Source organism: Spermophilus citellus (assembly GCF_964194105.1).
Source record: "Spermophilus citellus genome assembly, chromosome: 7".
In the NCBI taxonomy this organism is placed as follows: Eukaryota; Metazoa; Chordata; class Mammalia; order Rodentia; family Sciuridae; genus Spermophilus; species Spermophilus citellus.
The window spans coordinates 164,440,553-164,468,377 of record NC_138188.1 but is presented as its reverse complement, the minus strand read 5'-3'; the positions used below and the strand labels follow the sequence as shown (position 1 = coordinate 164,468,377).

General features: G+C 49.9%; 1 protein-coding gene and 1 long non-coding RNA gene across 3 annotated transcripts; both read left to right on the top strand.

The window, feature by feature from the left end:
- Positions 1 to 306: 306 nt before the first annotated feature.
- Positions 307 to 27,825, top strand: UBE2G2 (ubiquitin conjugating enzyme E2 G2). 2 transcript variants are annotated; one of them, XM_081301513.1, is made up of 6 exons: positions 323 to 439; positions 13,046 to 13,081; positions 13,180 to 13,225; positions 23,030 to 23,148; positions 24,844 to 24,984; positions 26,075 to 27,825. In XM_081301513.1, the coding sequence occupies exons 1-6, from the start codon at positions 397 to 399 to the stop codon at positions 26,185 to 26,187; spliced, it is 498 nt and encodes a 165-aa protein (XP_081157639.1). In that variant the 5' UTR covers positions 323 to 396; the 3' UTR covers positions 26,188 to 27,825. The 2 variants fall into 2 exon arrangements, with proteins under 2 accessions (XP_081157640.1, XP_081157639.1); XM_081301514.1 differs by lacking the exons at positions 13,046 to 13,081; positions 13,180 to 13,225 and having other exon boundaries at positions 307 to 439.
- Positions 13,232 to 21,057, top strand: LOC308653106. The gene is made up of 2 exons (XR_014022987.1): positions 13,232 to 15,889; positions 16,344 to 21,057. It is a non-coding gene; the product is annotated as an uncharacterized lncRNA (long non-coding RNA).

The window sequence follows — 27,825 nt, the reverse complement described above, 5'->3', positions numbered from 1 at the left end:
GGGAGACGGGGCGAGCCTGCTCCCTGACGGCCCGCCGAGGGGGCGCCTTCCGTCCGGCCTCCCCGCTGCGGCTCGGGGGTCCGGCCCCTCGAGGGTGGCCGCTAGCGAAGCCGCGACAGGAGGACGCCGCGCTCGGAGCGGCAGGAAGACAGTGGGGTAACCCCCAGCACCGTGCAGAGGCTGCAGCACCGCGGCGCGCTGTGAGGCAGGGGCGTGCTCTGCGCAGGCGCGGCGTGCGAGTGGGCGGGACGCCCGGTACGCGCCCCTGCTCGCCCCCGGAGACGCTGCGCACGCCGCTCCGCGCCCCGGAAGCGCTCCTGGCGAGGTGGTGACCCGGAAGCGACCCCGGCGTCGGGGCGCGGGCGAGGTGAGGCGGCCAGCTCAGCTGCTGGGGACATGGCGGGTACGGCGCTCAAGAGGCTGATGGCCGAGTACAAGCGTAAGTTGGGGTCCCCGCCGCACCGGTGCCGGGCCTCCGGGTGGATATCGCCGTCGAAGCTCCGCGGCTGCCGGGGCGTTCGCCCCGCGGAGGGCGGGAGGGAGGACGGGGCCGGGGGAGCCGCGGAGGACTGGGGTCCAGGGTCGGGCCAAGGGACCCGGGAAGCCACGGAGGGCGGGAGGGAGCACGGGGCCGGGGAGCCGCGGAGGACCTGGGCCCCCGCGGCGGATGGACTGCCCTCGTGCCCCAGCTCCTGGCGGCCCGCCCGAGTTGCGCCGGAGTTTCGGGGTGCCTCTAGGTGGAGCGTGCGGCTGCGGGATTGGCCGGTGCAGACCGGAGCCGGCCTGGTTGGGGCTCCCGCCGACCCTGGGTGCGGGATCGGGTGGTCCGCCTGCCGCTGCGTGCAGCTCTCAGCCCCGAGAGCTTAAGGCTGGTCCTGCAGCGCGAGTGCTTTGCGAGCTTGACACCTGGCCCTCCAAAGGTTAGCTTGTTACTGTTGTTGCCTTGAGGCAGGTTGGGAGAGCATTGAAAATAAACTGATATAACGAATCCGATTGCAGCCTGGTGACCCTGCGCCTGGAGTTCATGTTTACCTGAGCAAGCTTACGTGTTGCAAACACAGGCTCATTAACATACAGGGTTCTCTAAAGAAGGGTCTTGTGTTTGCCCATTTAAGAGAGACTTTTAGAGGGCAGTAGGGACAGAAGGTTCACTCTGAGTAGGGTTGGCTGTGGGGGCTGTCAGGAAAGTGGTCACGTGTGAACAGCATTTCTTGGCACCTGGGTTTTGTTTCTGTCTCTTACATTTTTTAACTCTGTGTCTGGACTGTGAGCAGATATTATTTTCTCATTTCTATAGAGAAGGAAACCATTAAGCCCCTTTATAGGGAATCAAGAAGCTGCTGCTGCCTCTGTCCAGTCTTTGCATTGTTGAACTTGTATTTCCTAAGGATATGTGCATTAAGAAAGGTTTATTTTCCCCCTTTACTGCCCTTAATAAAAGCCTCATCCATTATTTCAGTCATACCAATTAAATTGCAGTAAGAAAACTTGATTCCTAAAACTCTGTCACAGAAGTGTATGATTATTATTATTTTGGTGTGTTAATAAATGAGATTTTGGATTACATTTGGAAGGCAGCACTCTAAAGATGTCTCCTTTGAACCTCAGTGCCCTGATTATTTTAAGCACTGTCTATGTCTAGGGCTACTGAAGTGGGACTTGGGAGAATGTAGTTGAGGTCACTAATGAGCACCCAAAGAGAGGAAGATTATCCTGGCTTGTTTTCATGGGCTCAAAAGTGAGAAGGTCTGTGTCTGCTGAGCAGCTGTGAATGGAAGGAAGGGGCCCCATGGGCTGATGGGGGGCAGGGGGAGAAGTTGAGAGCCACCCTGCCGCAGCCCATCTGGGGCCTGGAACCTCAGTGCTGCAGCCATGTGGGACTGAGTTAAGTCAATAGTCTAAACCTGGACCATGGCCCTACCAGCACCTTGATTTTGGCCCTGTGATCCAGTAAGCAGAGAACCAGTGGCCCATGCTGTGCCCAGACTTCTGTTGCTTGGAAATTGTGAGGTCATCAATGGTACTGTTCCAAGGCACTTAGAAGTTTATGTTGAGTTGCATAGCAGTGATGGGAGATGAATACAGCAGTACAGAAAATCAGTGCAGTATTCAGGGCATTTTTTTCCTGCCTCCTAGTGATGTGATAGAATTCCTTTCTTTCTGTGTTTCTTGTCTTAGCATCTTGTCCTCCGTGTCCTTAAGGTCTCATGTTCCAATGTACAGGGAGACTTAACAGAAACCCTCTGTGTGGAATGGAGTGTAGGGAGATTGGGATAGGTGTGCAGGCATACTTGGTTGTATTTGGACTAGTCAGAGTCTGTGGGCGTTTTGAGGGGTAGGACTCTGGATGTGGTCTGTTCAGGCCCCCTAATTTTACAGGAAATCTAATAAGAGGCAAAATAATTTGCCTCATTCATACAACCAAAAAAAAAAAAAAAAAAAGAACCTGGAGAAGAACCCATTTTTTTTTCCCCATCAGGAATTGAAATCAGGGCACTCAATCACTGAGCCACATCCCCAGCCCTATTTGTATTTTATTTAGAGACAGGCTCTCACTGAGTTGCTTAGCGCCTCACTTTTGCTGAGGCTGGCTTTGAACTCATGATCCTCCTTTCTAAGCCTGCCAAGCTGCTGAACCCAAATGTTTTAAACAGCTGTTTTGATGTTGTAACTTCACACTTCAGCCTTTCCTGGGACTGTGGGAGAGAAACTGAGGGAGGAGTGTCTTAGGGGTGCTATAACAAAGTACTGCCAACTGGGCGGCTTAACGGAATTCACTCTCTCTCTGGAGGTACAAGTCCAAAATCCAGGTGAGGGCAGGATCATACATGGGAACAAAAAATTTGCAAATATCTGCCTGCCAGGAAATCCTGTTTAGATAGGAGATGGCATACCCGTGTTTAGGGCATACTCGGGACTTCAGTCCATGCTCAGGGAAATGTAAATAAGTCATTACATTTCTGACTCGATTTCAGTAAGGACTCCTGAAAACATGCTGAATTTCATTTGATGTCTAGGGTATGGTTGTAAAGTTGTCAGCCTTCTAATCTGACCTGAAGCTGCATGAAGGGTTGGTTGCTCTATTTTGATATCTTTGATATAAACCTGAGTTGCTGCAATAACCTTTTCCTGACAAACTAATCAAAGTGGAGTTTAAACATTTTATTGGACATATTTGTTTTATGGAAATTTTGAGCTTCAAAAGAAAATATTGTGCTTCCTGATTTTTCTATTTGGGGGATAAGTGAGGTAACAAAACTGTATTGACTATTTTTCCATCCCTTGTCTAAAAAAAGTAACCAAAATTATAGCCAGGTGAAAATATTGTGGTTTCCAGCAAACTGCAGTCACAGACTCCAGGTGTGGTACCCCAGAGTATTTTCAGAGAGTCAGAATAGAGTTTCTAGTACCAGTTTCAAAATGCTAACTAATTTGTCCAGAGAACGGACTCCTCTTCTTGCGATGCCTTTTCATGGTGAGGTGGGTTTCCACAGGTCGCTATCCTCCTGGGGCGCTGGCACTGTGCTGGATGAAGACCAGTCCTGACCACAGGTGACTGAGGGCAGCTTGTGGTTGTTGAAGCTGGGTGGAGGGTTCTGTCCGACACCTCCAGGTCTCCATCCCCTTGGAGGCTCTACAGTTCCCCCTCATGGCTCAGCCTCAGGGAGCGGTAGTTTCTGGCTCCAGCCTGGCGCTGAACCTCATACAGGGGAGCCACTTGACTAGGGCCACTGCCTAAGAGTCCAGAAGCATCAGTAGGGCCCTCTTTCAGGGAGCCATTCTCCAGGGAGTGGCCATGGCTGGGCTCTTAACTTGGGATCTTCCTCATCTGTACCTACTCTGTCTGCTGTGCCTCAACAGGTGGAAGAGAGCCCTATTTTCAGCCATTTTTTTTTTGTGTGTGTGGTGCTGGGGATAGAACCCAGGACCTTGTGCATGTGAGGCAAGCACTCTACCAACTGAGCTACATCCCCAGCCCCAGTTTTCAGATTTTATAGACATCGCTGAGCATTTTGAACATCCTTGGCATGTGTGTTCATGGTGTACATTTGGAGGAAATGAGGCCATGGAGTTGTTCTAGATGGGCAGACCACTTGGTGTGTCCCTCCAGTGGCAGTTGAGTCAGTCCTTGGTGTGTAGTACCTGGTTCTCACTAGTTTGGGAGTGTGTGGCATCTGTGTACTGTGATCATGAATGAGGTTGAGCATCTTTTCTCATATGTAGGATTTTTTTTTCTCTACACACAAGACAGAAAAAAACAAGTTTGTGGTCTTTTTTTCTCTGAAGTGTTTGTCTTTGCTAATTTTGCACAGGGCAGTTTTTTCTCTTGGGGATTGCTAGGGGTCCTTTCTCTGCCCCAGTCCTATGTGGTCACCTGTGCTGCAGTTACTCTGGGGCTTTGTCTTTTCTGCCCTGTGGTATCTCTTTTTCCGGTACCTTTACGAAGGTAGCCTGTGGGGTATCATTGCTGTGCAGCGAGGCGACCAAGCCTTCATGTGGTCGAGGCCATGAGCACAGCCATTGTCCTCATCGTCCCCTGCCCTGGTCTGCCGTCTCTGCCCTCCTCTGCCCACTTCCCAGGCCTACTGACCTGCTTTCCTTCCCTTCCTGAACGTTGTTTTGGGCTCCTTCTGTCTGACTTCTTTCAACTCCATGCAGTATCCCCTGCTGTCTTGGGAATCATGACAACAATACATGGAATAATTAGTATACTGTTACCAAAGTGAGGTGAGCATGATCTCTCCACTCCAGGGCGCATGTGGTGTGTCCAGCTTGTGCCTGGAATGGTTCACATCACATTCTGGTGGCTCAAGCAGGATGGCATGAAGTTTCATTATAGTCTCTGAATTTTAAATTTATAAATCATTTATTTCTGGAATTTTTCATTCATATTTTCAAACCTTGCTGGGCCAGAAGTGATTGATACTGCGAAAGTAAAGCCAGATATAGATAACAGGGAGCCACTGTAGTCGTCAGTTCCTTTTTTTTTTTTTTAATATTTTTAGTTGTATATGGACACAAAACCTTTATTTTGTATTTTAAACTTTTTTATGTGGTGCTGGGGATCGAACCCAGTGCCTCATGCATGCTAAGCAAGTGCTCTACCACTGAGCCACAACCCCAGCCCCAGTTGTTCCTTTTTATTGCATGGTAGTAAGTCCTTGTGTGATAGACTGTATTTGTATGTTGATGGGCATTTGGGTTGTTTCTAGTTCTTGGTTGTCACAAACAGACCTGTGTGTGTTGGCTCCATGTCTTAGTTTAAAGGCAATCTCCCAAGCAGTCGTAACGTTTCGTTCTCACTGCAGTGTGTCAAGAGTTCAGTTGCTACACCTCTTTGCTGATGCTTGGTATGGTTGGCTTTGTGTGTGTGTGTGTGGGAGGGGTACAGGTGATGGACCCAGGGTGCTTAACCACTGAGTCACATCCCCAGACCTTTCATTTTTTATTTTGAGACAGGGTCTCTCTAAGTTTCTTAGGGCCTCGCTAAGTTGCTGAGGCTAGCTTTGAACCTGCGATCCTCTTGCTTCAGCCTCCAGAACCTTTGGATTTGTATTCAGGTGTGTACACCCAACATGGTATGGTTAACTTTAAAAATTTCAGACATTTCCTGGCTGCAGTGATGCAGGGCTATGAACGCAGCTACTTAGGAGGCTGGGGCAGGAAGGTTGCAAGTTCAAGACCAGCCTCAGCAACTTAGTGAGGCTGGGGATATAGTTCAGTGGCAGAGCACCCCAGGGTTCAGCCCCTAGCACCATTAGCCTTTTATTGGGTGTATATGAGTATCTTAACTGTAGTTTTAATTGGAATCTCTCTAGTGACTAGTGGTGTTGAGCATCACTTCATGTATACTTGCCATCTATATGACTGTTGTGATAAAACGTCTGGAGTTTGTTCATTTTTAAGTTGTGTCGAGTGTTTTCTTGGGTTGGAAGATTTATGTTTCGTAATGCAAGTCTTTCGTTGGGTATTCATCTTGGGAATGTTTTCCTTATTCTATGTTTCCCCCACTCTTGTGTTTATTGTGGTTATGAAAGACCCCCAGACCCTCAAATCCCCCGTCCAAAAGAGAACTAGCGTCACACTGGCTGCAAAAGCAAGAGGCAAGTTTATTAATACACAGGCGCCTGCGGGTGCACAGCAAAACCTCAGCCAAAGCTTTGGTGAACTGGCACACCGGGCTTTGGGGTACAGATCTTTTATAGGGAAAAAGGAGTTGTTTTCCACCTAGCACAATAACAGGTGTTTTTGAATCCAGCATACATGTCACTTAAAGGGTAAACTTGTTTTTCACTATGATAAACTTGTTTTTCACTATGATAAACTTGTTTTCCACTATAGGTTCCCGAAAAACTCATTAATCTCATAGGTTTACATTTTGTTTCCTCCCTGTTCCCGCTTATGATCCCAGTTTGTTCAAGCATGTCCTGTGATGTGGGCAGGGTGCCCTTTCTAACAGGTTATGTGGTGAGCTCACCTGTTTACTGCATACTTTCTACTTTTCATAATCGGGCCTTAGGTTATGGGGCTGGGGTCTTTCAGTTACAAATGCGTATTTCTGCCTCTTTAGATACATATTGTAGTTTTGCTACTGGTGTTCACTGTTTTAGCTGGGTATCTGGAACTTCCTCACTTCTCCTGGCTAAAACTCTACCTTTGACAACACCTCCTATGGCTGGTCTTCTCCTTTCACAGTTATGCCTTTAAAAAAATAGACTTTTAAAAATTTCAGAGAAGTCCAGTAGGTTGACTTGAAATGATTTCTTGCTTTTGTTCTATATTTAAGACTACTAAATGTAAGGTCCCTAAGGTGTTATGATTTCTTCCAGGGGTTGATAGTTGTAGCTTCTACATTTTAAATCTGATTCATGTCAAGTACAGCTTTATATATGGTGTGCGATCAAGGTTGAGGTTTGTTTATGTATTAGTTGCAAGTGTTCCACTCTGTGGTAGTTTTCTAGAGCTGCTAACTTAACAAATGTAGCTCTTTTCTCACAGTCCTGGAGGTGGGAAGTCCGAGATGCAGGTGTGGGCAGGGCTGGTTTCTCCTGAGGCCTCTCTGTGCTTCTGTGTGTCCGCAGTCTTCTCATAAGGACATGGTTAGACAGGATTAGGACCCAACCCGGTGTTCTCATCTGCAGGCCCTAGTCAACACTTCTCCACCCTGCAGTTCATTCTGTAGCGGTCTGTGGAGGTATTTGCAGGTGCACAGTGCTCCCCTGCAAGCTGTGATTCCACTGGCTCCTGCTGGCGACAGTGGGGGATTTCCAGGCCTTCTTGCTATTAGGGGTAGTTCTGCAGTATTTTTACCAGTGTGATTGTGGGACAGGCTCTTGGGAATGAGATGTCTGGGTCGGATGTCAAATGTATTTCATTTTGTGTGGTAGTTATGTTTTAAGCCACTATTTTAAGAAAAGCAATGTTTAAGCGAATCAGAATGTGCTCATTGAAAATTTCTTGTTAAGAGTTGCTTCTCGTTTGTAATTTGTTTTTGTTAGTAAACATGAAGCTGTATATAGATGTGCGTGCGTGCATGTGTGCGTGTGTGTGCATGTGTGTGTGTGTGCGTGTGTGTGTGTGTGTGTGTGTGTGTGGGAAGCAAAAACAAAACAACCAACCGATAGTCTTAAGTGATCCTCTCCTTCTCTGGGGAACCCTTGACTGCAGTTCTCCAGTGACCAGCAGGTGGCGCTGTTGGCTGACGCTCCTTCTCCCAGGAGCTGTCACAGGGAAGTGCCAAAGGAGAGCTCCACCCCAAAATGAAGCAAGGCCTCTTGGTGTAGGTACCCCCTCGTGGTTACACCACCACAACTGGAAGAGCTCTGCTGCGTTTTTTCCTGGCACCAGCGGGTCTGCCACTGGTGTGGGTGTGTCCTGTCTGTCTGCATGGTCCCTACTGCACTGTGCTCTGAGATGCCCTGCTTCCCCACCTCCACCATCTCAGCAAGTCAGAATGCACATGCCTTAATTCATTACTTGTTCTTATCAGGTGACTTGGTTGTAGACACAAACTGGGCTAGAATTCTGGTGACTGGGCGTGGGAAGCTGAGTGTGGGGTGCGATGTTCTCTGCCATTTTGCTCCCTGCGAGAAGGTGCAGCCGTGGTGGAAGTGTGTCCTCCTTTCTTGGTGCTGGACCCTCCTACATTTGCTTCTCCCTCCTTGACGTCTTCAAGGCACTGGACTTCAGGATATTGCTCTTTGCTTTACTTGGCTGGCCTCTGCTTGATGTCTCCAGCTGTCCTTCTCCTTCTCGGGCTCAGTACAGCCCTGGGCTATCCTCTGCCCTCTACTTGTTCCCTGGATCAGCGCTGTTGCTGGCATTTTGTGTCAGTTTTCTCTGCTGCAGGCCTTGCCGTGCCAGGTGTTGAGCACTGCTGGCCCCTTTGTACTATGCTGCAAGATCATTTCTCTGTTCTTGTGAAATCTGTAATGTCACCTATTTCCAGATGCTTCCTGGGAAACACTGCTCCGAGGGTCCCCTGCCGTCCCCTGGGGTCACACATGTCCTGTGTGAAATAGCCCAATTTACGTCTCTACCCTGTCTTTCCCCAGGCAGCTGCCCACTGACTCCCTTGCTGTTACTGGACATGCTAGCATGAAGCTTTTAAAGGGGAGCACCTGGCTCCCTGCCCTTGCCTTCTCCACTTCCCCCGGTCCTCCCACCTGGGATCAGGCTGTCTTCTCAGAGGCTGTGCCCACCTCATCAGCCCCCCTGCCTGTCGCCTCTCTCTTTTCTTTCTGGCTGGTTTGGGTACAGCTTTTACAGCTGCATTAGTGTGAAGGAGAGGAGTTCAGGGAAGAGTCCCTGCTCAGGAGCCACTGCCAGCCTCAGCCCCTGCCCAGAAGAGAAGGGGCCTGCTGCAGATAGGAAGTGTTGTGCCATCCCAGGGCAGCTGTCGCCTCCTCTGGTCCCTTTACATTCCTGGACAGTGTGGCTTTTTGCTTGTGTTTTGGAATGTCTGTACTTGTGTGTTGTGTACCTGGGGCCTGGCTTCACTTGGCAGCAACACTGTGGGCAGTTGTGGGTCGTTTATTTTCATCCTTGTCCCATGGTATGGAGACCACAGTGCGCCGATCCCTCATGGTAGGTGTCTGGGTGCTGTCTCCGTCTTCTGCCTTGGAGTAACCTGCTGTGGGGCCTCTTGGAGCTGTGGCTGGAGCGTGCTGTCGCTGCTGCGGAAGGCCGGAAGGCCGAGGCTGGCGGGGGCACTCTTCACCCCTGCCCACGGCGTTCGCTCAGTCTTCGCTTTGGCAGTTGGTGCTTCTGGTGGTGCCATGGCTGTCCTGTGGTTTCAGTTGGCATTTCTCCAGGTTAATGTGCCATGCTCCTTGCTGTGTGTCCAGGCCACATAGGTTTTTTTTTCTTTCTTTTTTTGGTGAAGTGCTAGTTCAAGTCTTGCTTCTTTTTTCTTTTAGGTTGTTTTTGAACTTGGAGTGCTTTACCACTGAGCCACATCTCCAGTCCTTTTCCTTTTCATTTTATTTTGAGACAGAATCTCGCTAAATTTAAGCAACTTAGGGCCTCCCTAATTGCTGAGACTGGCCTCAAACTTGCGATCCTCCTGCCTTAGCCTTCCATATCACTGGGGTTTTAGGCGTGTGCCACTGTGTTGGGTTTGGGTTGTTCATATTTGTGTTTGTCAGGCATTCTGGAAACATTCTGGACACTGCCTTTTGTTGGTCGTATCTGTTACAAATTTCTTCCTCTCTGGGACTTGCCTTTTCATTTTCCTTAAGGTGTCTTCTGATGTCAGAAGTGCTTGGCAGGGACTTTTTTCAAAATATATTTTTAGTTGTAGATGGGCACAGTACCTTTATTTTATTTATATGTGGTGTTGAGGGTGGAACTCACACGTGTTAGGCGAGCGCTCCACGGCTGAGCCACAACCCCCCCACCGTCCTGGGCAGGGGTGTTTGTTGTGCCCATTCTTCCTTTTATGGCTGCTGTTCCTGGTGTCGACTTTACTGTTGGTCCTGTGAAGAAGTCTGTGCGAAGAGCATGAAGAAACTCTGCATTATCATCCTGAGATTTATTGTTTTAAATTTCACAAAACAACAAATTAATTTTGTGGGCAGCTTTATTGAGATAAAATTGATGCATAATAAAATGTTGGGTTTGAATACATAATTCATTATATAGTCATCATTACAGTCACACTGTAGAATACTCTGTTGCCTCCTAATGCCCCTTTGTGCTCTTTTGCCATCCTTTCCCTTCTCTCTGTTCTCTGGTAACATTGGCTTTGGTTTTTACAACAGGTAGAGCACCCATAATTCAGAAATCTGGAGTCCTAGATGCTCCAGAATCCAGAGCTGAGCAGGTGTTGGCTGAGCCCAGTCGTGTTTGATAGGGGTGCTTGCCCTGTGCTGCTGTACTTTGCTTTTTCTAGAATTTCATATAAATAGAACACAGTCTTTTGTGTCCCACTTCTTTTACTTAGTGCTTTTGCGAGGTGTCTGTGTTTTTTGTGTTGGTGGCCTGTTCGTCGTCCTTGCTGTGTGATGTTTTGTCTTTGGATGTGCCATTCTTTTGCTCATTTACCAGCCAGTGGATTTTTTTTTTTGATAAATAAATTTATTTATTTTTTTTAAAAGAGAAAGCGGAAGGGGGGAGAGAGAGAGAGAGAGAGAGAGAGAGAATTTTTAATATTTTTTTTTTAGTTCTTGGTGGACACAACATCTTTGTTGATATGTGGTGCTGAGGATCGAACCCAGGCCGCACCCATGCCAGGCGAGTGCGCTACCGCTTGAGCCACATCCCCAGCCGCCAGTGGATATTTGAGGAGTATCATTTGGGGGCTGTTGGGAATAGAGCTGCTGTGAACTTTCACATAAGCTTATGGGGACACGTGGCACAGGAGAATTGGGGGTCTTAACTGAGCTTCACTAGAAGCAGACTGTTCCCCAGAGCTACACCAGCTCTTCACATTCCCTGCACATGACATCCAGCTACTAAACTTGCCAGTACTTAGTATTGTTGTTTTTTTTCAATTTTAGCCGTTTTGGCAAAATGGAGATATTTATCACACTAAAGAGACTGTGCTGTACCTCATTTTGGTTTTAATCTGCTTTGCCTCATGGCCCACAGTGTTAATATCTTTTTCTGTGCCTGTTTGCTATGGTCGCTCAGTCTGCTGGGTCAGGGAGCTTACTCAGGAACATTGATCTTCTTTTTTTTTTTTTTTTAATATTTATTTTTTAGTTTTCGGAGGACACAACATCTTTGTTGATATGTGGTGCTGAGGATCGAACCCGGGCCGCACGCATGCCAGGCGAGCGCGCTAAACTTGAGCCACATCCCCAGCCCAGGAACATTGATCTTCATACTTCTGGAGGCTGGGACACTGAGGTCCAGGCACGACCCTAGGCTGCTTTGGGATTGAGTCAAGGGGCTGTTGGGAAGGGTCTGCTTCTGTTCCCTTGGGCACTTTAACTCCTGCTGGTACCACCACCTATTGAGACTTGAGCTTTAGAGGAAGCCTGGGCAGGGTGGGGGTCGTGGTGGGGTGGGGTGGGGTGGGCAGGGGGGCGGCGGTGGTTGGGCCGGCAGTGTTTCCTTCTCTTTAAAGTGCCCTGGCTGCTCTTGGTCATTCGCATTTTCTTGTATCTTTTAGAATCATCTTGTCAGATTTAAATGGGAAAACTTGCTGGGATCTTGACTGAAGTTGCATTGAATCTACAGATTCAGTTTGAGGAGATTGATGTTTTTAATCTTATGAATGGAATACAATCCCCATTTATTAAGCTCTCCTAGAACTCTTTGTTCATGTTTCCTGCTTTGGTAGCGATCTTGTATATCTTTCAAAAACTTATGTGTTTTCCATTGTAATTTCCATTATAAAACTCATTTTTTAAACCTGCAAATAAATAGAAAGACTATCCAGTTATTCAGTGTTGACCTTACATCTGACAACTCTGCCACACTGTGTCAGTCTGTTTTTCATTACCACAACAAGAGAGAGAACTTTACAAAAAAAGGGGGGGGGGTGGTTTATTCAGCTCACACTTGGAGAGTTAAAGGTACAGGATCTTTTTTTTTTTTTAATTTTTAATATTTTTCAGTTTTCGGCGGACACAACATCTTTGTTTGCATGTGGTGCTGAGGGTCGAACCCGGGCCACACGCATGCCAGGTGAGCGTGCTACCGCTTGAACCACATCCACAGCCCCAGGATCATTTTTTAAAAAATTATTTCTCTTTTAATCTGGGGCAGAGGATCGAACCCAGTTCCTCTCATGTGCTAGGCGAGTGCTCTACTTCTGAGCCACCACCCCAGCAGGATCTGCAGCACTGACTCTGGGAGGGCGGAGGATGGCGTCACATGGTGGATGGCACTGGCTGGAGCATGTGCCTGATGGCTGGTGTGGCTCTAGCAGGAAGCCAGAGTGGAGGGGCAGTGTGCTAGACCCCCCCATGGGTCCCCCTGCAGTGCCACCCCTGGGACCAGACTTCAGCACCTAGGCCCTTGGGCACTCACCAGCTTCAAACAACAGCACAAATGAAAGTGAGGCCGAGGTTGAAACAACCCATGGTGGCTTCACAGTGGCTGCACGGGCCTATCTTCAGCAGTCCCCAGACCCGAGTTGTGGGGCGCGGGCAGGGCACCATGTTATGTGCTTGCTGTCTATCAGTGCTGGTGTCTGGCTGTCCACCTGCAGAGCCTTTGCTCTACTTGGTGTTGTCAGGCTTGTCTGCTTCAGAGAAGTCTGTGATGACTTAGGGTGACAGAAACCCATGTGGTTGGAGAAGAGTAATGTGCTGTATTAGACTCGTGAGCTCAAGTCCAGGTGGCGAGGAGGAGTATCCTGGAAAGACAGTTTACTGCCTTTGTTCATAACATGTAAAGGTTGGTGGCTCTGAAATTGTTGTGTTTATGTGGAGGACTGTTCTCAGTCCCTATCAGTACGGTGACCGCACTGGCATTCACTTGGGGCAGACAGAACTGTTCTCTTTCTAAATGTGTTCTCTATAACTCACAGTCCTACACTTTGTAAAAAAGGTTTTTAGAATGTTTCATGATGTTTTGCTTTTTCATTTTATAGAATTAACCCTGAATCCTCCAGAAGGAATTGTGGCAGGTAAGGTACTTATGTAACTTCCTCATATAGTTTTCTTCTAATTGCCAGAGTTGTCTTCAAAATTAAGATGTGGTGGACTTTTTTTTCTTCTCCTGCAGGTCCCATGAATGAAGAGAATTTTTTTGAATGGGAGGCATTGATCATGTAAGTTGACCATGTCTTGCTGGTGTCTGGTGCTTCCTGGGAGCTGGACCTCAGTGCTACACTCTGCAGAGCACCGGCTCTGAAGCAGCGGGCAGGCAAGAAGGCCCAGTGGGTTTCACACGGTCAGCTCCTCTCCAGCTCTGACCTGAAGGCCAAAGACAACAGGCATCGTGCAGAAGGCACCAGGTGTTTCCTTAGAACTGGTGGAAACCTTAGTTGTCTGAGTGCTTCCTGTTTGTTGTTGGGAGATATTAGTATGGTTCTGTCAGGAAAAACCACGGGCCTTGTTTTTCCCTCTGCTCTCATGTCACAGTCAGCACAGAAGGCTCTAGAGACCCCAGACAGGATGGGTATTTCTCCCCTCCAGTGAGCATTCAGTTCTCAGGGGACACCAGCTGGATGCCCTCTAATTTTATTCATTTCAACACCATCTGCTTGGGGCTGCGTCATGTCCCACAGGTTGAGCACTTGGGCCCCAGCGGGAGGAAGCGCCAGCTACTGGACGAGCCGTGCTGTGGGTAGGGTAGGGTGTTAAGCTTCTGCCTGTGTCCCTTTGCTCCTGATGACCCGAGAAGCAGATGGCTGCTGTGGTCCGGAGGGTTAGGTGATAGGAGCATCGATGTGAAAGTGAGGGCTTAAAGGATCGTCACTGAACACACTCTAGAGACTGCAGTGCAGCAGACCGGACGTTTCCTGGTAGTGCAAGGCCCTGGTTGCTTGGGTTATGGGTTAAAGTGTTTGGGACTGATGTGTGGTGCATCGTCTCCCTTCATCCTTGGGTCTAGCCAAGACCCCAGTGGACAGTACAAAACCCTGTGTGGACACTGCCTTTTCCTGTACATGTCCATATTAAGTTTATAAGTGAGGCAAAATAATAATAGTAAACAGAACAGTTATAACACTGGTCTGTAGTAAAATTATTTAAAACTTAGAAATTGTTTGTTTCTGGAATTTTCCATTTCAAGTTTTCAGACTTTGGGTAACAGACTGCAGATAAGGAGAACTGCTCTCATGTCTGTTGCCCAGGCAGTCACGGGTGGTGGCAAGCCCATGCAGGTGCTGTCCTGCAGTTGGTGGGCTGTGGTGCTGGCCCGTGTCAGGTCAGCTCTGTTTACATTTCAAGAAGCCGTAGATCGTGTATGTGTGAACCCATGTGTGACTTGCTTGTTTCATCTGCCATGTGCTGTGTCAACACAGACGCACCTGCACGGCATTCACAAGCTTCCGCCACCCTCCCCGCCCCCCTCCCTCCCCCAGCCTGCCGCAGGGTGCTTGTGTTGTTGGGAGACCTGCTGGAGTGCAGAGGTCAGAGGCACCTGAAGGTTCTGTGGCACTCAGGAGGTGCTGGCTTATGTGCATCCATGGTAGGCATGTTCAGAAGCTCGTGAGGGAACAGTTGAGCCTCCAGTGTGGATTTTAAAGTGTTCATTGTTAAAATATGTTAGGGTAACTACCACTAATTTTAGATAAACAACATAAAATTAAACTAATATTTTGAAAACCTGCCTTAAAAAGTAATTAGAGCCATTTTTAGGGAGAGTGTTTTTGTGTTTGAATAAGGCTTTTGCATTCGTGTGGAATTCCCCTGCTTGAAGATCTGGTTAAGTTTGTGGGTTTTGGTCCTGTTCCAGACCCTTCACAAACAAGAGGCCGTTTACAGATGTACTTAAAACATCTATTAAGGGAGTTAACTGTCCTCCGTGATTCGTCTCACCTGCTGTTTTGGCAGACACTGGCTGTGCTCTTCCTATGGGTGATAGGTCCCCTTCTCCCTCTTTTTTGCTGTCTTCTAGGGCCTCCTGTGTACCTAGTGCTCTGAGGCCTCTGGCTTGTGCCCACGCCTGCCTTCAGGCCTGCAGCTCCTCCACACTCTTCAGCTGGCCAGGCAATGCGGCTGAGGGCTTTTACAGCAGGGCCCTTGTGTGTACATGCAGCATGGACCCAGATCTTCACCTCAGCACATAGGCTGATGGCACGGGCAGGGAGCACCAACTAAAGGGATAAGAGAGGGCCAAGTCATAAAGTTCCTGGCAGTGTCTGCAGTTAAAAGTGGAAGGTGACTGAGCACAGAGATGGCCAATGCCCTGCTGAGTGTGCACCCTGCAGCTGTGCTCGGGACTGGGCACTTGACCTCTCCAGCCCTGTCTGGGGTCAAGATGGGCCCAGGATTCTTTGCATGGCTTGAGGTCTCTTCAGCCACTGGGTCTGTGGCTGGTGCCACACTGTTGCCACTAAGCCTAGCTGTTGGGGTGCAGCACCTCTGTAGAACAGAGAGCCCGATTGGCAAGGTGGAAGTCATGGACTCTCATACAACTCCCGTTGTATCCTGCTCTGTGTTCCAGAGGCAGCTAGCTTTGGGGACCTCCCTGCCATGGCTTATCGCCGTCTCTCCTAGGTGGCAACCTAATGCCGGGTTCACAAAATCTAAGTACTCCAGTTACTCAAGAAGACAACAAAGAAAGCACGCAGACACAGAAGTACCTTTCCAGTATTCCGGAGACAGCTCTGCGACCCTAAGGGTCTGTGGAGAGAGAGAGAGCCGCCGGAATTTTTTATTCTTATATAGGGAACGCACGAGGGGAGGTTCCATGGAAAATTCTGTCCCAAAAAGGGCACAGGGGTAGGATTACCAAGGAACAGGTGAGTGTAGCTCAGCCTTCACAGGTGACTCTACCACGCGGCCTGCGCAGTGGTTTCATTAATGAGGTTCTAGGCATAAAGTTAGTTAGATCAAAATAAAACACACAGACCAGTTACCTTATTTATATTGCTAGGTCCGAGACGGCTCACCTCTCTGGTTCCCTCCTCTAACCGCCCAGCAGGGCAGCGAGGATTACTCAGGGCTAGCAGGAGAGAGAGAGAGAGCGAACACGCCGGGGAGTAGACCTTTATTGGGGAACAAGAGATTCAGGGGAGAATTCCATCCAATGAAGGTTGAGGGGGGGCTGCACTCCAAGGTCAGGGTCAGTGATTGGGTCCCCGGGGTCAGTGGTCAGGCACACCCCCACACGGATGGGCTCTCTCATCAGGAAAGGGTCGGGAAAGCTTCGACAGAGCCAAAGCGCCTCAGGCCCTTAACGGGAGTCACCCAATCACGTGTTAGAATGGCTTCCCACAGGTGACGCCTACACCTGGAGCCACGCCTTGCTGTCCACGCTGGGACAATGCCCAACTTATTGTGACCTGGCACTCTCATGCCAGGCTGAAAGCAATAATTAGTCAGTGCCTCGGCATCAGGACTTGAAGATCTGCATCCAGGGCAGCTCCCGACAGTGGCTCACAACTGCAACCTCTCTAGGCCAGCAGGCTCTTGAGAAGGACCTTCCCCTTCCTGAAAGGTGGAGGTCCCTGTTGACTCTACCTTTGTGTTCCTGACACTGCATTTGGGGCCCAGGTGGGGAGGCGCTTTTGCCCAGGTTCTCCAGCTGCCTTGCACAGTGAGCTCATGTTCCTAGCCTGTTGTTTCTCTTGCCAGGGGGCCTGGTCTGCTCTGGTACTCACATCATGATTCCTGTGGCCGTCTTTTATATTAGCACTTCTTGTACTTGGACTGCAGAGCATCTGGTGTCCGTGTGAGAAAACCCAGGAGTCGGCTTCTTGCAGTCTTCATGGCAGACATTACAAAAAGGAAGCATTTCTGCCCAGCATAACCTGTGGCACCTCTCCACAGTGGGATGCCCCCGAGCACTGTGCAGGGTCCTGCAGTGCGTGCGTGCGTGTGTGTGTGTGTGTGTGTGTGTGTGTGTGTGTGTGTAGAGCAGACCTCAGATTTGTGGGTCTCCGCCAGCGCCAGTTATTTGATTTTTTTATTCCTTGAGGGACATTTGGCAATGTCTAGAGATGTTTTTGGCCATCACCACTAGGGTGGGGGACCGCTGCTGCAGCATCTAATGGTGGATCAAGACAGCCCACAGGGCCAGGACAGCCCTGGAGCAGAGCCGTCTGGCCCAAAGTCTGGCAGTGCTGAGGCCGGAAGCCCTGGTGTCCTGGTATCTTCTCTAGCAGCCTCAGGGGATGTCTTTCTTGTGCCATAAGTTCTACCTGAACTAAATGTGTTCGTCCAGAGTTGGGTAGATTTCTAGAATCTTGCGGCCATCACCAGGATGGTTCTGTAGCCTTTCCAGAGAGACCCTCTTACCTGCTGGCAGCCTCAGGCAAGTACACGCCTGCCTTCGGACTGTGGTGCCTTTCTGGATACTTCTGTGAGTGGGGCCATACGGTGTCTGATGTCCCGTGGGGCTTCACTCACAGTGTAACTGGCCACCAGGGTCATGGCGGTCAGTGGCTCCTGTCTCCACCTCTGTTTTGTTCACTCACTGGACACTGTATGTTGGATTGTCCTCACTTCTTGACTGCTTTGAATAATGCTGCTTTGAACGCTGCATACAAGCCTTTGTCCAGAGGTGTCATTTCTTCTCGCTCACTGTGTAGGTGTCCAGTTGTTGGGATGTGCGGTGGAGGTTGATTTCCAGAAGCCACCGAGGGGTTCCAGGAGCAGCTCACCATGGCTCACGCTGTGGGCAGTGGACCTGGGCCTCCACTGTCCCCTTCCCAGCACTGCGTGATCTCACCAGAGCTGGTGTGGCCATGTGGAGTGCTGCTTCCCTGTGGACTTGACATACCTTCCCTAGTGTTTGTGGAGGTCCATTGTCTTCTCATGGACTCGGTAGCCACTCATACGTTGCCTTTGATGGACTTCAGAAGTTCTGCCCATTTTTTTGGCTAGGGATATGGCTCAAGTGGAAGCGCACTCGCCTGGCATGCGTGCGGCCCGGGTTCAATCCTCAGCACCACATACCAACAAAGATTGTCCGCCGAGAACTAAAAAATAAATATTAAAATTCTCTCTCTCGCTCTCTCCTCGCTCTCGCTCTCTCTTTAAAAAAAAAAAAAAGAAGTTCTGCCCATTTTTTAATTAGCTGGTTTTCTTATATTTATCTACTTATTTTTGGTTCTAGGGATTGAACCCAGATGCACTAAACCACTGAACTATGTCCCCAGCCCTTTTATTTATTTATTTTTTAATTTGAGACAGGGTCTCACCATGTTGCCTAGGGCCTCACTAAGTTTATGAGGCTAGCCTCAAATTTGTGATCCTCCTGCCTCATCCTCCCAAGCCACTAGGATCACAGGTGTGTGCCACCATGCCTGGCTTTTTTTTTTTTTTTTTTTTTTTCATATTAAGTCATTAGAGTATGTATTTTGGGTACAAGTAAATTGTTTCTTTTGATGACGTGCAATTTAGCAGTTTTTTTTTTTTTAATGGGTCATGCTTTTGGTGTTATACATAACTAAGGTTACAGAGTTTTGTTTTGTTTTTTTTTTTTTTTAAAGAAGTTTAATGATTTGTAGCTCTTGATGTTTAGTTAGAGCCATTCAGAGTTGGTTTTGTGTGTGTTAGGTAGGGGTCCTTTCTTTTGCACCTGGAGTCCCTTTTCTTAGCACCCTTTGTTAAAAAGATAGCCCTCTCCTGTTGAGCAAATCAGGCCCTCTTATCCAAAGTCATCAGGCCTTGAATGCAAGGTTTATGTTTGGATTCTGAGTTCTGTTGCACTGATCTGTGCTCCCTCATTGTGCCAGTGCCACAGTGTCTTGATTACTAGTAAGTCTTAAAACTGGGAAATGCAAGTCCTCCAGCTGGGTTCTTGTTCGGGTTCATTTAGGCTGTTCATGGCGTTGTGCGTTTCCATACACGTTCTAGGATCAGCTTGTCAGTTTCTGCCAACCCGCAGGTGATCATTTTGATAAGGGATTTCCTTGAATCTTTAGATCACTTTGAGGAATATTGCCACCTTAATATTGAGCTCTTCAGTACATGAAGGTGGAATGTCTTTCCATTTAAATTCTCAGCAATACCATGATACCTTTTTTACCTTTAAGAGGGCCAGTTTTGGTGCTAAGGGCAGTGAGCTACACATAAGGAAAGCCTGAAAGAAGAATGGGCAGGTCACCTCATTTCCTTGCTACAGGTGGGGGAGGGCAGGGAGGGGAGAGAGGGTTTGCTTTTTTTGGTCTATATACTTCTGTATTTGAATATTTTCCAAGACTTACATATTTTTCTAGATAAATAAGGTTCATGTTAGAAAGTGATTATGTTATAATTCACCATAAAGTTCTTGTAATTGATTGATGCACTTTTGAATGTAGTTTAAATATTTTTAAAGTTTTTCAGGAATTTCTATTCCTGAAAAAATAATCAGGGTGTCGCTGTGTTTCCTTTTGGACAGGTTTAGTCATGAAAACAAGGGTATGGGATGATACGATCTTCGTTACCACCACTGTTTTCCAAATGGAAAGCTCCCTCCTCGTCTCCCCACAGTTCTTGGCTTGGTTCCTTTCTAAAGTCACCTGGGGTGACCACATCCATGCAGGGCACTGCTCCAGCAGAGGTGCGGGAGGGCCCTTTCCCCAGGTCACAGCTCCTTATAGCCAGCAGTGGGAAGATCTGGAGCAGGCGCCTCCCAACTGGGCTCCGCACCCACATGTAGTCAGCACCCCTTAGCCCTGGCTGGGTCAGCAGGCAGGCCCAGTGCGCTTGTGTGTGGCCTCCTCGGTCCGTGGCACTGGCGAAGGGGATGCCTGGTGACAGTCTTTGTGAAACACAGAGCCAGGGCTGAAGGGAGGTAGGCCTTCTGCTGGGTGCCGGTCGGGGCGGGAGGTGGGGAGGGGTGGGGTGGGGTGGTTCTGTTGCTCAGGGTTCCCACTTGCAGAGCATAGTCGTCCCTTACTGGTGCAGTTCAGGTTCCGAGTAGTGACAACTGGGTACTGTCTCTGATATGTTAGCACCATGTTGTATGTGTGACCGAGGTGTTCTGTCCTGTGCTGTGACACACTTTGTGAGAGTGAGAGACAGCAGCCTCCAACACCTGCCTAACCTCCCGTCACACGCAGACTGATGGGGAAGGTGCTCGCAGCAGATGCCCACCCAGGCATGCTGCCCCCCCCCCCACCACCACCACCAAGAGGTGAAAGCCCAGCACATTTGTCATGGAGTTTGATTCTCACGGGGCAGGTGAGCCACGCCTGTGGGCTGGCCTGGGGTGGGGTCTGGGGAGTTAGGCTCTGGCTTGCAGGAGTGGGAGCTGCAGTCGGTCAGCCTTGCCTTTTCTCAGGCTGGTTCACCTGAAAGGTGGGTTCTGCCATGCAGTACTGTTACGACGCCTCACTCTGATGTGACTGAATTCCCTGTTGCAGGCCTTTGAGGTCACTTAGACTGTCTTTTTTTTTTTTTTTAATTGGCTGTTCAAAACATTACAATGCTCTTGTTAGACCGTCTTTTTAATCAGGGAGATGAAAAGTCATTGGTAGACTCATTTGCTTTGGATAAATGTTTTGTTTCCTTTCTTCCTATTCTCTTTTTCTCTTAAGGATCTCGAGCCGAGGCTGTCTTTTTTGTTTTGTTTTGTAGTTGTAGGTAGACAGCATGCCTTTATTTTGTTTACTTTTATGTGGTGCTGAAGATCTAACCCAGTGCCTCACATGTGCGAGTCAAGGGCTCTGCCACTGGCTACAGCCCCAGCCCTGAGGCTGTCTTCAGTGACAGAAATAAGGTGTCCAGAGTACGGTAGTAAAACTTGTCCACAGGCTGTTGGTTCTGTCTCCTGACCTGGCCAGTTGTGTCCTCGGCACTCCCAGTCAGCAGGATGCCCGCACACTGCCCACCTGCATGCTTATCCAAGGCCGGGCATTCTAGGAACGAGACAAGTCCTGGGCAGACCAGCTGTGAGCTGTGGTTCTTCAAGTAGCTTTGAGAGTCAAGGTGTGGGCGCACTTCAGGAAATGTTTGGTCATGCTTCTGAGGCTGGGAGTGACCCAATTTTTTTTTTTTTTTTTTTTTTTAAGAAAGCCCCATTATGAGAAACAAAGAACTGTTATCAAAGTGTTGGGCAAACCCCACGTGGCTCATTCCAAAGGCACTACCCATTCATTTTTCTGTTCTAGATTCTGGTGCCAAAAGTAGGAGGCACAGGCAGGCTGGCCTTCCTGACATGGTTACAATGTTACTATTAAAGATTGTATCTTTGCCTCACCTTCTGACTTGCATTTTGATCTGGGTCTGTCCCTGAGGCCAGTGCTGAAGTGATGTGGGACCGGGACTCAGTCCTGCAGTCCTTGGGTTCCCCGTTGCTCGGCAGTCAGACGAAAGCAGCAGTCGTGCCCCCTTTCTTCCAGCCGTCGTGTGTGTGCTGCGAGCCCTGGTGCTGGATGAGGTGCTGGGGATGGCTGCATGCTCCTGAGCATGTCTGTCCCTACCTTGGGAGGGGGATGCCCTGCAGGTGTCTCTTGAGGCCTGGCAGGAAGAGCAGCATGACCCTCGCTGGTGGTGGCTCCCAGCAGCTCCAGGCCGCTCTTGGCTCCTTCTGGCCTGTCAGGCCCCCTGGGAGTGGCTGTGCCCAGCCCTGTGACACACTGCTGCTGTGCCAGTAGCTAGACTCAGGCCTGCCCCTCTTGGTGTGGTGGCCATGCCCTGGCCTCGTGTCAGGGCTCCCGAAGGCTGTCGTGCAGTCACTCCTCCAAACAAAGGAGCTCTTTTTTTTTTTTCCTGAAAAAGTAGCAGGACAATTTTCAGAGGCAAGGTTTGTCTCTTAGCTTGAAAAAAATGGCTCCACAAAGCAGTGTATTGTTCTCCTAAGGCCCTGAGTGTCACCATCAGATGAAATTACAGTTCTTTCTGTCTTTTTTCCTTAATTGTAGAAGTAATATTGCCTCTAATGTCTCGAAGACCTGGAGCAAAATGATTCTGTTGGTTTTGAACAGGTTTGTACTGCTGAGAGTTCTGTTGGAGGAATGCTAAGTTAGAGCTCCTCTCCCCTGTGCCGTGCCTGGATTCAGCTGGGAGAAGGCAGGTCTTGGGGTGACCCCTCCCTGGAATCCAGGTCTTGGACCCTGCTGGGGTTTTTTCTGCCTCGGACCTGCGACCAGGAAGCAGGCTGTGGGCGAGGGCCTCATCCGTAGTTGTCCACGTGCTGGGTGCTCCTGAGGCAATTCCTTGGATTTCCGTGTTGGTGGCGGTGGGTTGGATCACATGACCCAGCCGGTCCAAGGCCTCCTGAAACTGCTCTTGGCAGGCTTGATTGGTCCATAAGATGGACATCAGCTGCAGGCTGGCTCCTGCCACTCGCTCTCCTGCTGCCTCCAGACCTCCGCCAAGGTGAGAGGCCGTCAGGATGTGAACAGACTTCTGAAATGGCTTGGTGTGTTTCTGCCATGACATGTGAGGAGCATGGCCCCATGGGGGTGGGGTGTGTTGGTGGGGGCCGGGGGCTATAGGTCAGGTGGTCTTGCTGTGCACCCGAGGCCTGGCCTGTTGCCCTGGGTATACATGGGATCACACACCTGCTCTGTTAGAAAAAAACCACTCCTTAGGCTTGTTTAAACTTTTAAAATAGAAATAGCTTTTAATACATGACTCTTCACCCTCTTGGGAGTGCCGTGGATGCCTGCTTGGCATCTGCCGTGGCTGCACTTGGTCCTTCAGTAACCTTGTGCCTCCTGCTCAGGAGCAGGGTCCCTAGGCCCTGCAGCGCTGGTGTTGGTTCTCTTCCGGGCCCGTGGTGAGGCCGTGCTGCCTGGTGGCTGCCTTCCTCATATGAAGGTGGCTGTACTCTGTCTGGGTGCTCACCCTCAGGTTCTGTCAGCTGAATGGGACCCTGGGACACACTGGCCACCCAAAGAAAAGAGCAGTTCCTCCATCTTCTCTTCCTTGGCACTTGTGGATGGAAACCCGTCCTTCTGTCACTTCTCAAGTGTGGTAGCCATTGCGAAGTATACTTTGAGGTTCTGTTTATGGTTCCTTTCTTCCAGGGGCCCCGAAGATACCTGTTTTGAGTTTGGTGTTTTTCCTGCCATCTTGAGTTTCCCACTTGACTACCCACTGAGTCCTCCCAAGATGAGGTTCACCTGCGAGATGTTCCATCCCAACAGTGAGTACTGCTGGAAGTATCTGGTCCATGCCACTCTGAAAGAACTCCCCAGGAGGAGTTCCTAGCATCACGTCGCTGCTGTTTGCAGTGCTGGGGACTGACCCCAGGGCCTTGGGCATGCTAGTCAGGTACTCTGCCACAATAAACATCTTTTAAATTTTGACTTACCATAAAATGGACATTTTTATTTTGCAAAAATAATTTTTGAGAACTTTTCTATAGGTCCATATATATATGTATATATATATAAATAAAAAGACTGGTCATTTAGTAAAAACTGTAAGAAATAATTCAAGCTCAACATGGTGCATGGTGCATGCCTATAATTTTAGCAGTTTAGGAGGCTGAGTCAGGAAAATTGCAAGTTCAAGGCCAGCCTCAGCAACTTAGTGAGACCCTGTCTCAAAAAACAAAAAGACTGATAAAAAAGGCTCAGTGGTAAAATGCCCCTAGGTTAAATCCCCAGTTGCCTCTCACTACTCTCCCCCAAAATAATAATGCTGCACATTTGTAGAGTTGCTGGGTGTCATGGTGAGTGACAGCCCAAGTGGAGTCAGCCCTGATGTGGGGGAGTCACTGTTGAGCACTGAGCCACAAAGGAAGGGCCTGGCACCATGCAGCTGTGAGCTGACCACCTGTGGGTGTGAAGCAGAAGTTGCCAGCCACCCAGGTGGGTCTGATGTGGGGGCACAGGGTCAAAGGTAGACCCGAGCAAGGGTCTACCTTGCTTGAGCCAGGGCCTGCCTGTGGTGTGAAAGTAGAGGCTTATCCTAGGGCCATTGGAGGGAGGCAGCGTGACCTATGTAGTGACACCCGGAGGGCTACTCTGGTAGTGTAGATGGCGCCTGGGAGGAGCCCGGGCCTTGTCCCTGCGGGGGAGGGGGAGGGTAGCCAGCAGCTTGGCATTGAAGCTGTAGAGACTTGGCAGATTCACAAGAGACTTGAGGACTGTGCCTGATAGGACTGAGTGAGAGAGCACTGGCGGGGGACACTTGAGTTTTGGTCTTTCTGGGGTGCAGTGTTGCCACGTGACATGAGGAGGTGACGTCGGGATTGAAAACTTCTGATGTCTGTGGTCCTTCTACTGTGGTGAGAGAGGTTCTGTATCCAGATTCTATGTTTGTGGACTACAGGTGGACATCCTGGGGTCCAGGACCAGTGTGCACCTTGTTTTTCAGACCCTTCTTGAACAAAAGTCAGTGATGTAGTTCCTTAATATTAGAAGGAGTTACTGCAGTGCTGTTCTTTTTCTGGGTACTTAAGTAATCCCAGTTCCTTTATCCTAGCCACATGAGTGTGTATTTTATGGTCACATCCAGGGATTTCCTGGTAAAATTAGGAATGTCCATGAAACCTGGCTCTCAAGAGTATTGTGAGTAATCATGTTCGATACGTTGGTGAAATACATAGCAGATTGCCTCTCGCTCACTCCTCTTGAAGATCATTCCTAAAGACATCCTAAGAAAGTAGGCTCCTGCTGTGGCTGGTTAGGCAGGCTGGCTGGCCCAGAGCTCCGTCAGCAAACAACAGGGCCTTGGGAGGCCCAGCCCCTGGCTCTCAGGCCCTGTGCCCTCTAGCTGTACGTGTGGTGCTGTGTGTGTCCGCAGCCCTGCCCTCTGTACCCACGAGCCCGCCTCATTCAGCGCCCCCTCAGTCGCTGCTCCCTGTGCTCACCTGCCATCCTGCCCCTTGCAGTCTACCCAGACGGCAGAGTCTGTATCTCCATCCTTCACGCGCCAGGCGATGACCCCATGGGCTACGAGAGCAGTGCTGAGAGGTGGAGCCCCGTGCAGAGTGTGGAGAAGATCCTGTTATCAGTGGTGAGCATGCTGGCAGGTAAGACACCGTGCCATGGGCCTGTGCGGGCGCCGTCTTCCTGGGAGCCCACTCACAAACACTCAGCAGTCTGCCCTACTCTGGGTAGTTGGTTTGCACCTGCGTTTTACACTTAGTGTAGCTCGTCTGCACTTTTCAAGCTGAGGGCATATTTTCCATGTCGTGAGTCTTAAAGGCAGTCTGGTGTCTTAGCATGTGTTGACCATGACTAGCCATCCTCTACACCTGGGGTGTCTTATTCTCAGTGTGCATTTACTGGGGTTCTTGTGTATGTCACACTGCACTGGGTCTGCAGAGCTCAGTGTGTCAGAGACCCAGCTTCAAGGTCCCATATCCTAGGGCAACTTCTTCAACCCACAGTTACGGGGGCTAACGTGGCAAATCCTGATAAGCAGATGCACGCTGGGGCTTTTGGACCACTTCCCAAGATGAGGAAGGAGGGAGGGAAAGTGTTTGGGGCCAAGGAAGCAGCTGGGCTGAGGCTGGAGGTGGTGGGACACTACCAGCCGGTGGTGGGAGCCAAGGCTGGGGAGGGAGGGGCCCTGCAGAAGTGAGCAGGGTGGCTGGCAGCTCTGGGAATGGCAATGGGTGCCATGTCCTACAGTGGTGCCTTAAAAAGACATGCCTACAGCGGCTGGCAGATGATGTGCTGGATCAGGAGCAGAGCCGAGTGGGTTGGGGGTCTTTGCAGCCCTCAGTGGTCTCCGGAGGGCAGGTGGGCTCAAGAGGGCCTGGCTGTGCGGGCTTCGGGCTTGGTCTCGGGCGTGCACAAGACTTGTTTCCAGTGTGAACATGGGTATTGTACCATCTCAGTCAGGAATAGAGAGGGTGTAGGATTCTGGCAAGAGGAGAATTTGGGGTGTGTGGGATAAGGGCCCCTGTCCCTCTAAAGGGACCACCCAGACACTGGTGGTGGGAGCTGCCGATCCCGGGGGCCAGGCCAGGCAGGTTGCTCCTGACCAGTTCTCAGCCTCCTTCAGGTGCCAGGGCCCTTGCTGAAGCCACAGACCTTCTTTCAGGGGCCCTGCGTTTTCAGGTGACATGGTGGCTTCTGCTCCTGTGTGCGGTGACGGTCTCCCTTTTCTTTCAGAGCCCAACGATGAAAGTGGAGCTAATGTGGATGCTTCCAAGATGTGGCGGGACGACCGGGAGCAGTTTTACAGGATTGCCAGGCAGATCGTGCAGAAGTCTCTGGGGCTCTGAGGCTGTGCTTCTGCGGATGGCAGGACGGCAGGACGGCAGGACAGCAGGACGGCACAGCGTAGTTCCAGTGCTGCCCTCAGGACACTTAGTGACAGTGCTGCCCGTGCTGCCACCAAAACAGGCAAGCTTGCAGAACCACAGCACTTCTTGTTTCTTAACCTTTCCACCCCAAACAGGCTGCTCTTCCGGAGCATGACCTGCATAGTGTAAGGACAGCTTTGCGGTTCCCAAGTGCTCCTCCCCATGGTGGGTTCAGGAAGGGCAACAGGCTGTCGTACCTCCCAGCCGCCCTCAGTCCACATTCCCTCCCGCACCTGCCCCGGCACCGAGGGCCCGGGCAGACCACCTGCCTTGTGCAAAGGCATGGGGCCTGTGGCAACTGTGGGGAAGGGGCTGGCACACTTTGTACCCCACCCCCAGTTCCACATGCCCTGTGAGGCGTCCATGACGTCTCATCTGTGTTCTACAAGCAGAGGTTGTAACAGCCTAGGTAGAGCCTCTTAATTTGTTGTGCATTACAATCACACTTAGAAATATTTCTGGGGATGCTTTGCAAATAGTCAGTGAGAAATGGGGACACAGAACAGAAGATTATTGCTGGCCATGAAGACCAGTGGCTTTCCTGCTTGCAGTTTTAGGAGACTATAGCATTCTGTCGCCATTGCTTGTGCACTGCCAGAGCAGGCAAGGGGATGTCTGCGAAGTTTTACTGACGTTTTCTCCTGAGTCCTGCAGGAGTTTTTCTTTTCTAGACTAAAAGCTGGGTCACTCCAGGGCTCTGCACCATGGTGTGGTTGTGCCAGGACTATTCTTTGCCCTTGAGGTCAGATGGGACTCTACTATTAGTTGGCACAGAGTGCAGAGGTGTGCCTTTCCCCTGCAAAATGGACCTGGGCTGCAACTCCAGCCCCAGGTGGAGGGAGCACAGCTTGGCAGTCTGTGACTTTGATGCTGCCTAGGTGTCTCTGACAGCAGAGAGCTGAGCAGCACAGTACCTGGAGGGAACACCACGAGCAATAACACACAGATCTGTTGTGTGGGGACGCCGGTGTCTGGCCTGCTCCAGACAGGTTGCGTTTCCCCAGGAGATGGCCGGTGTGACATGCAACAGATCTCCCTTCACACTAGCCTCTTTACTTCCCTTCGCGAGTACTTCCCTTCACGAGTGTGCCCGTCTCTCACCAAAACTCACTTTTCACGGTGTTAACAATTCCTAGTGCAGCCCCTTCTTGTTGAGCTTCTGTGGAGGCCAGTTTTGTTCCTTCTCAAAAATGTTTAATGATTAATTAATGATTAAACATTAAATGTCTGAAATTCTGTAGGAGGACTTGAGTTTGAAAGGGTGGAGGCAGGGTGCTGCATGGTGTTTGCAGGCATGAGCGAGATGCAGCTCCTGGAGTAGGAAGCCGTGGCCTTGTGGGAGGCTGCTGGCCTGCTTCAAGACCACGGGGACACAGTCACCTGCAGGTGTCCATGGGAGGTGGGGAGGAGTGGCAGTCTCTTTACAAAACATAGTATTTTTATTAATTTGTATTTATTGAATGAAAAAAGTGAAAAATAAAAAACAAAACGGTGTCCCTTTTTTTGTGGTGGGATTGAACTACTATGTTAAAAAATAAAGTTCTATATTTCCCCTTC

Bases quoted from the DNA above. Each gene is read 5' to 3' on its own strand.
- UBE2G2 (XM_081301513.1), top strand. From the start codon at position 397: ATGGCGGGTACGGCGCTCAAGAGGCTGATGGCCGAGTACAAGC. The intron at 440-13,045 runs GTAAGTTGGGGT...TTCATTTTATAG, and splicing joins GCTGATGGCCGAGTACAAGC to AATTAACCCTGAATCCTCCA. The intron at 24,985-26,074 runs GTAAGACACCGT...CTTTTCTTTCAG, and splicing joins AGTGGTGAGCATGCTGGCAG to AGCCCAACGATGAAAGTGGA.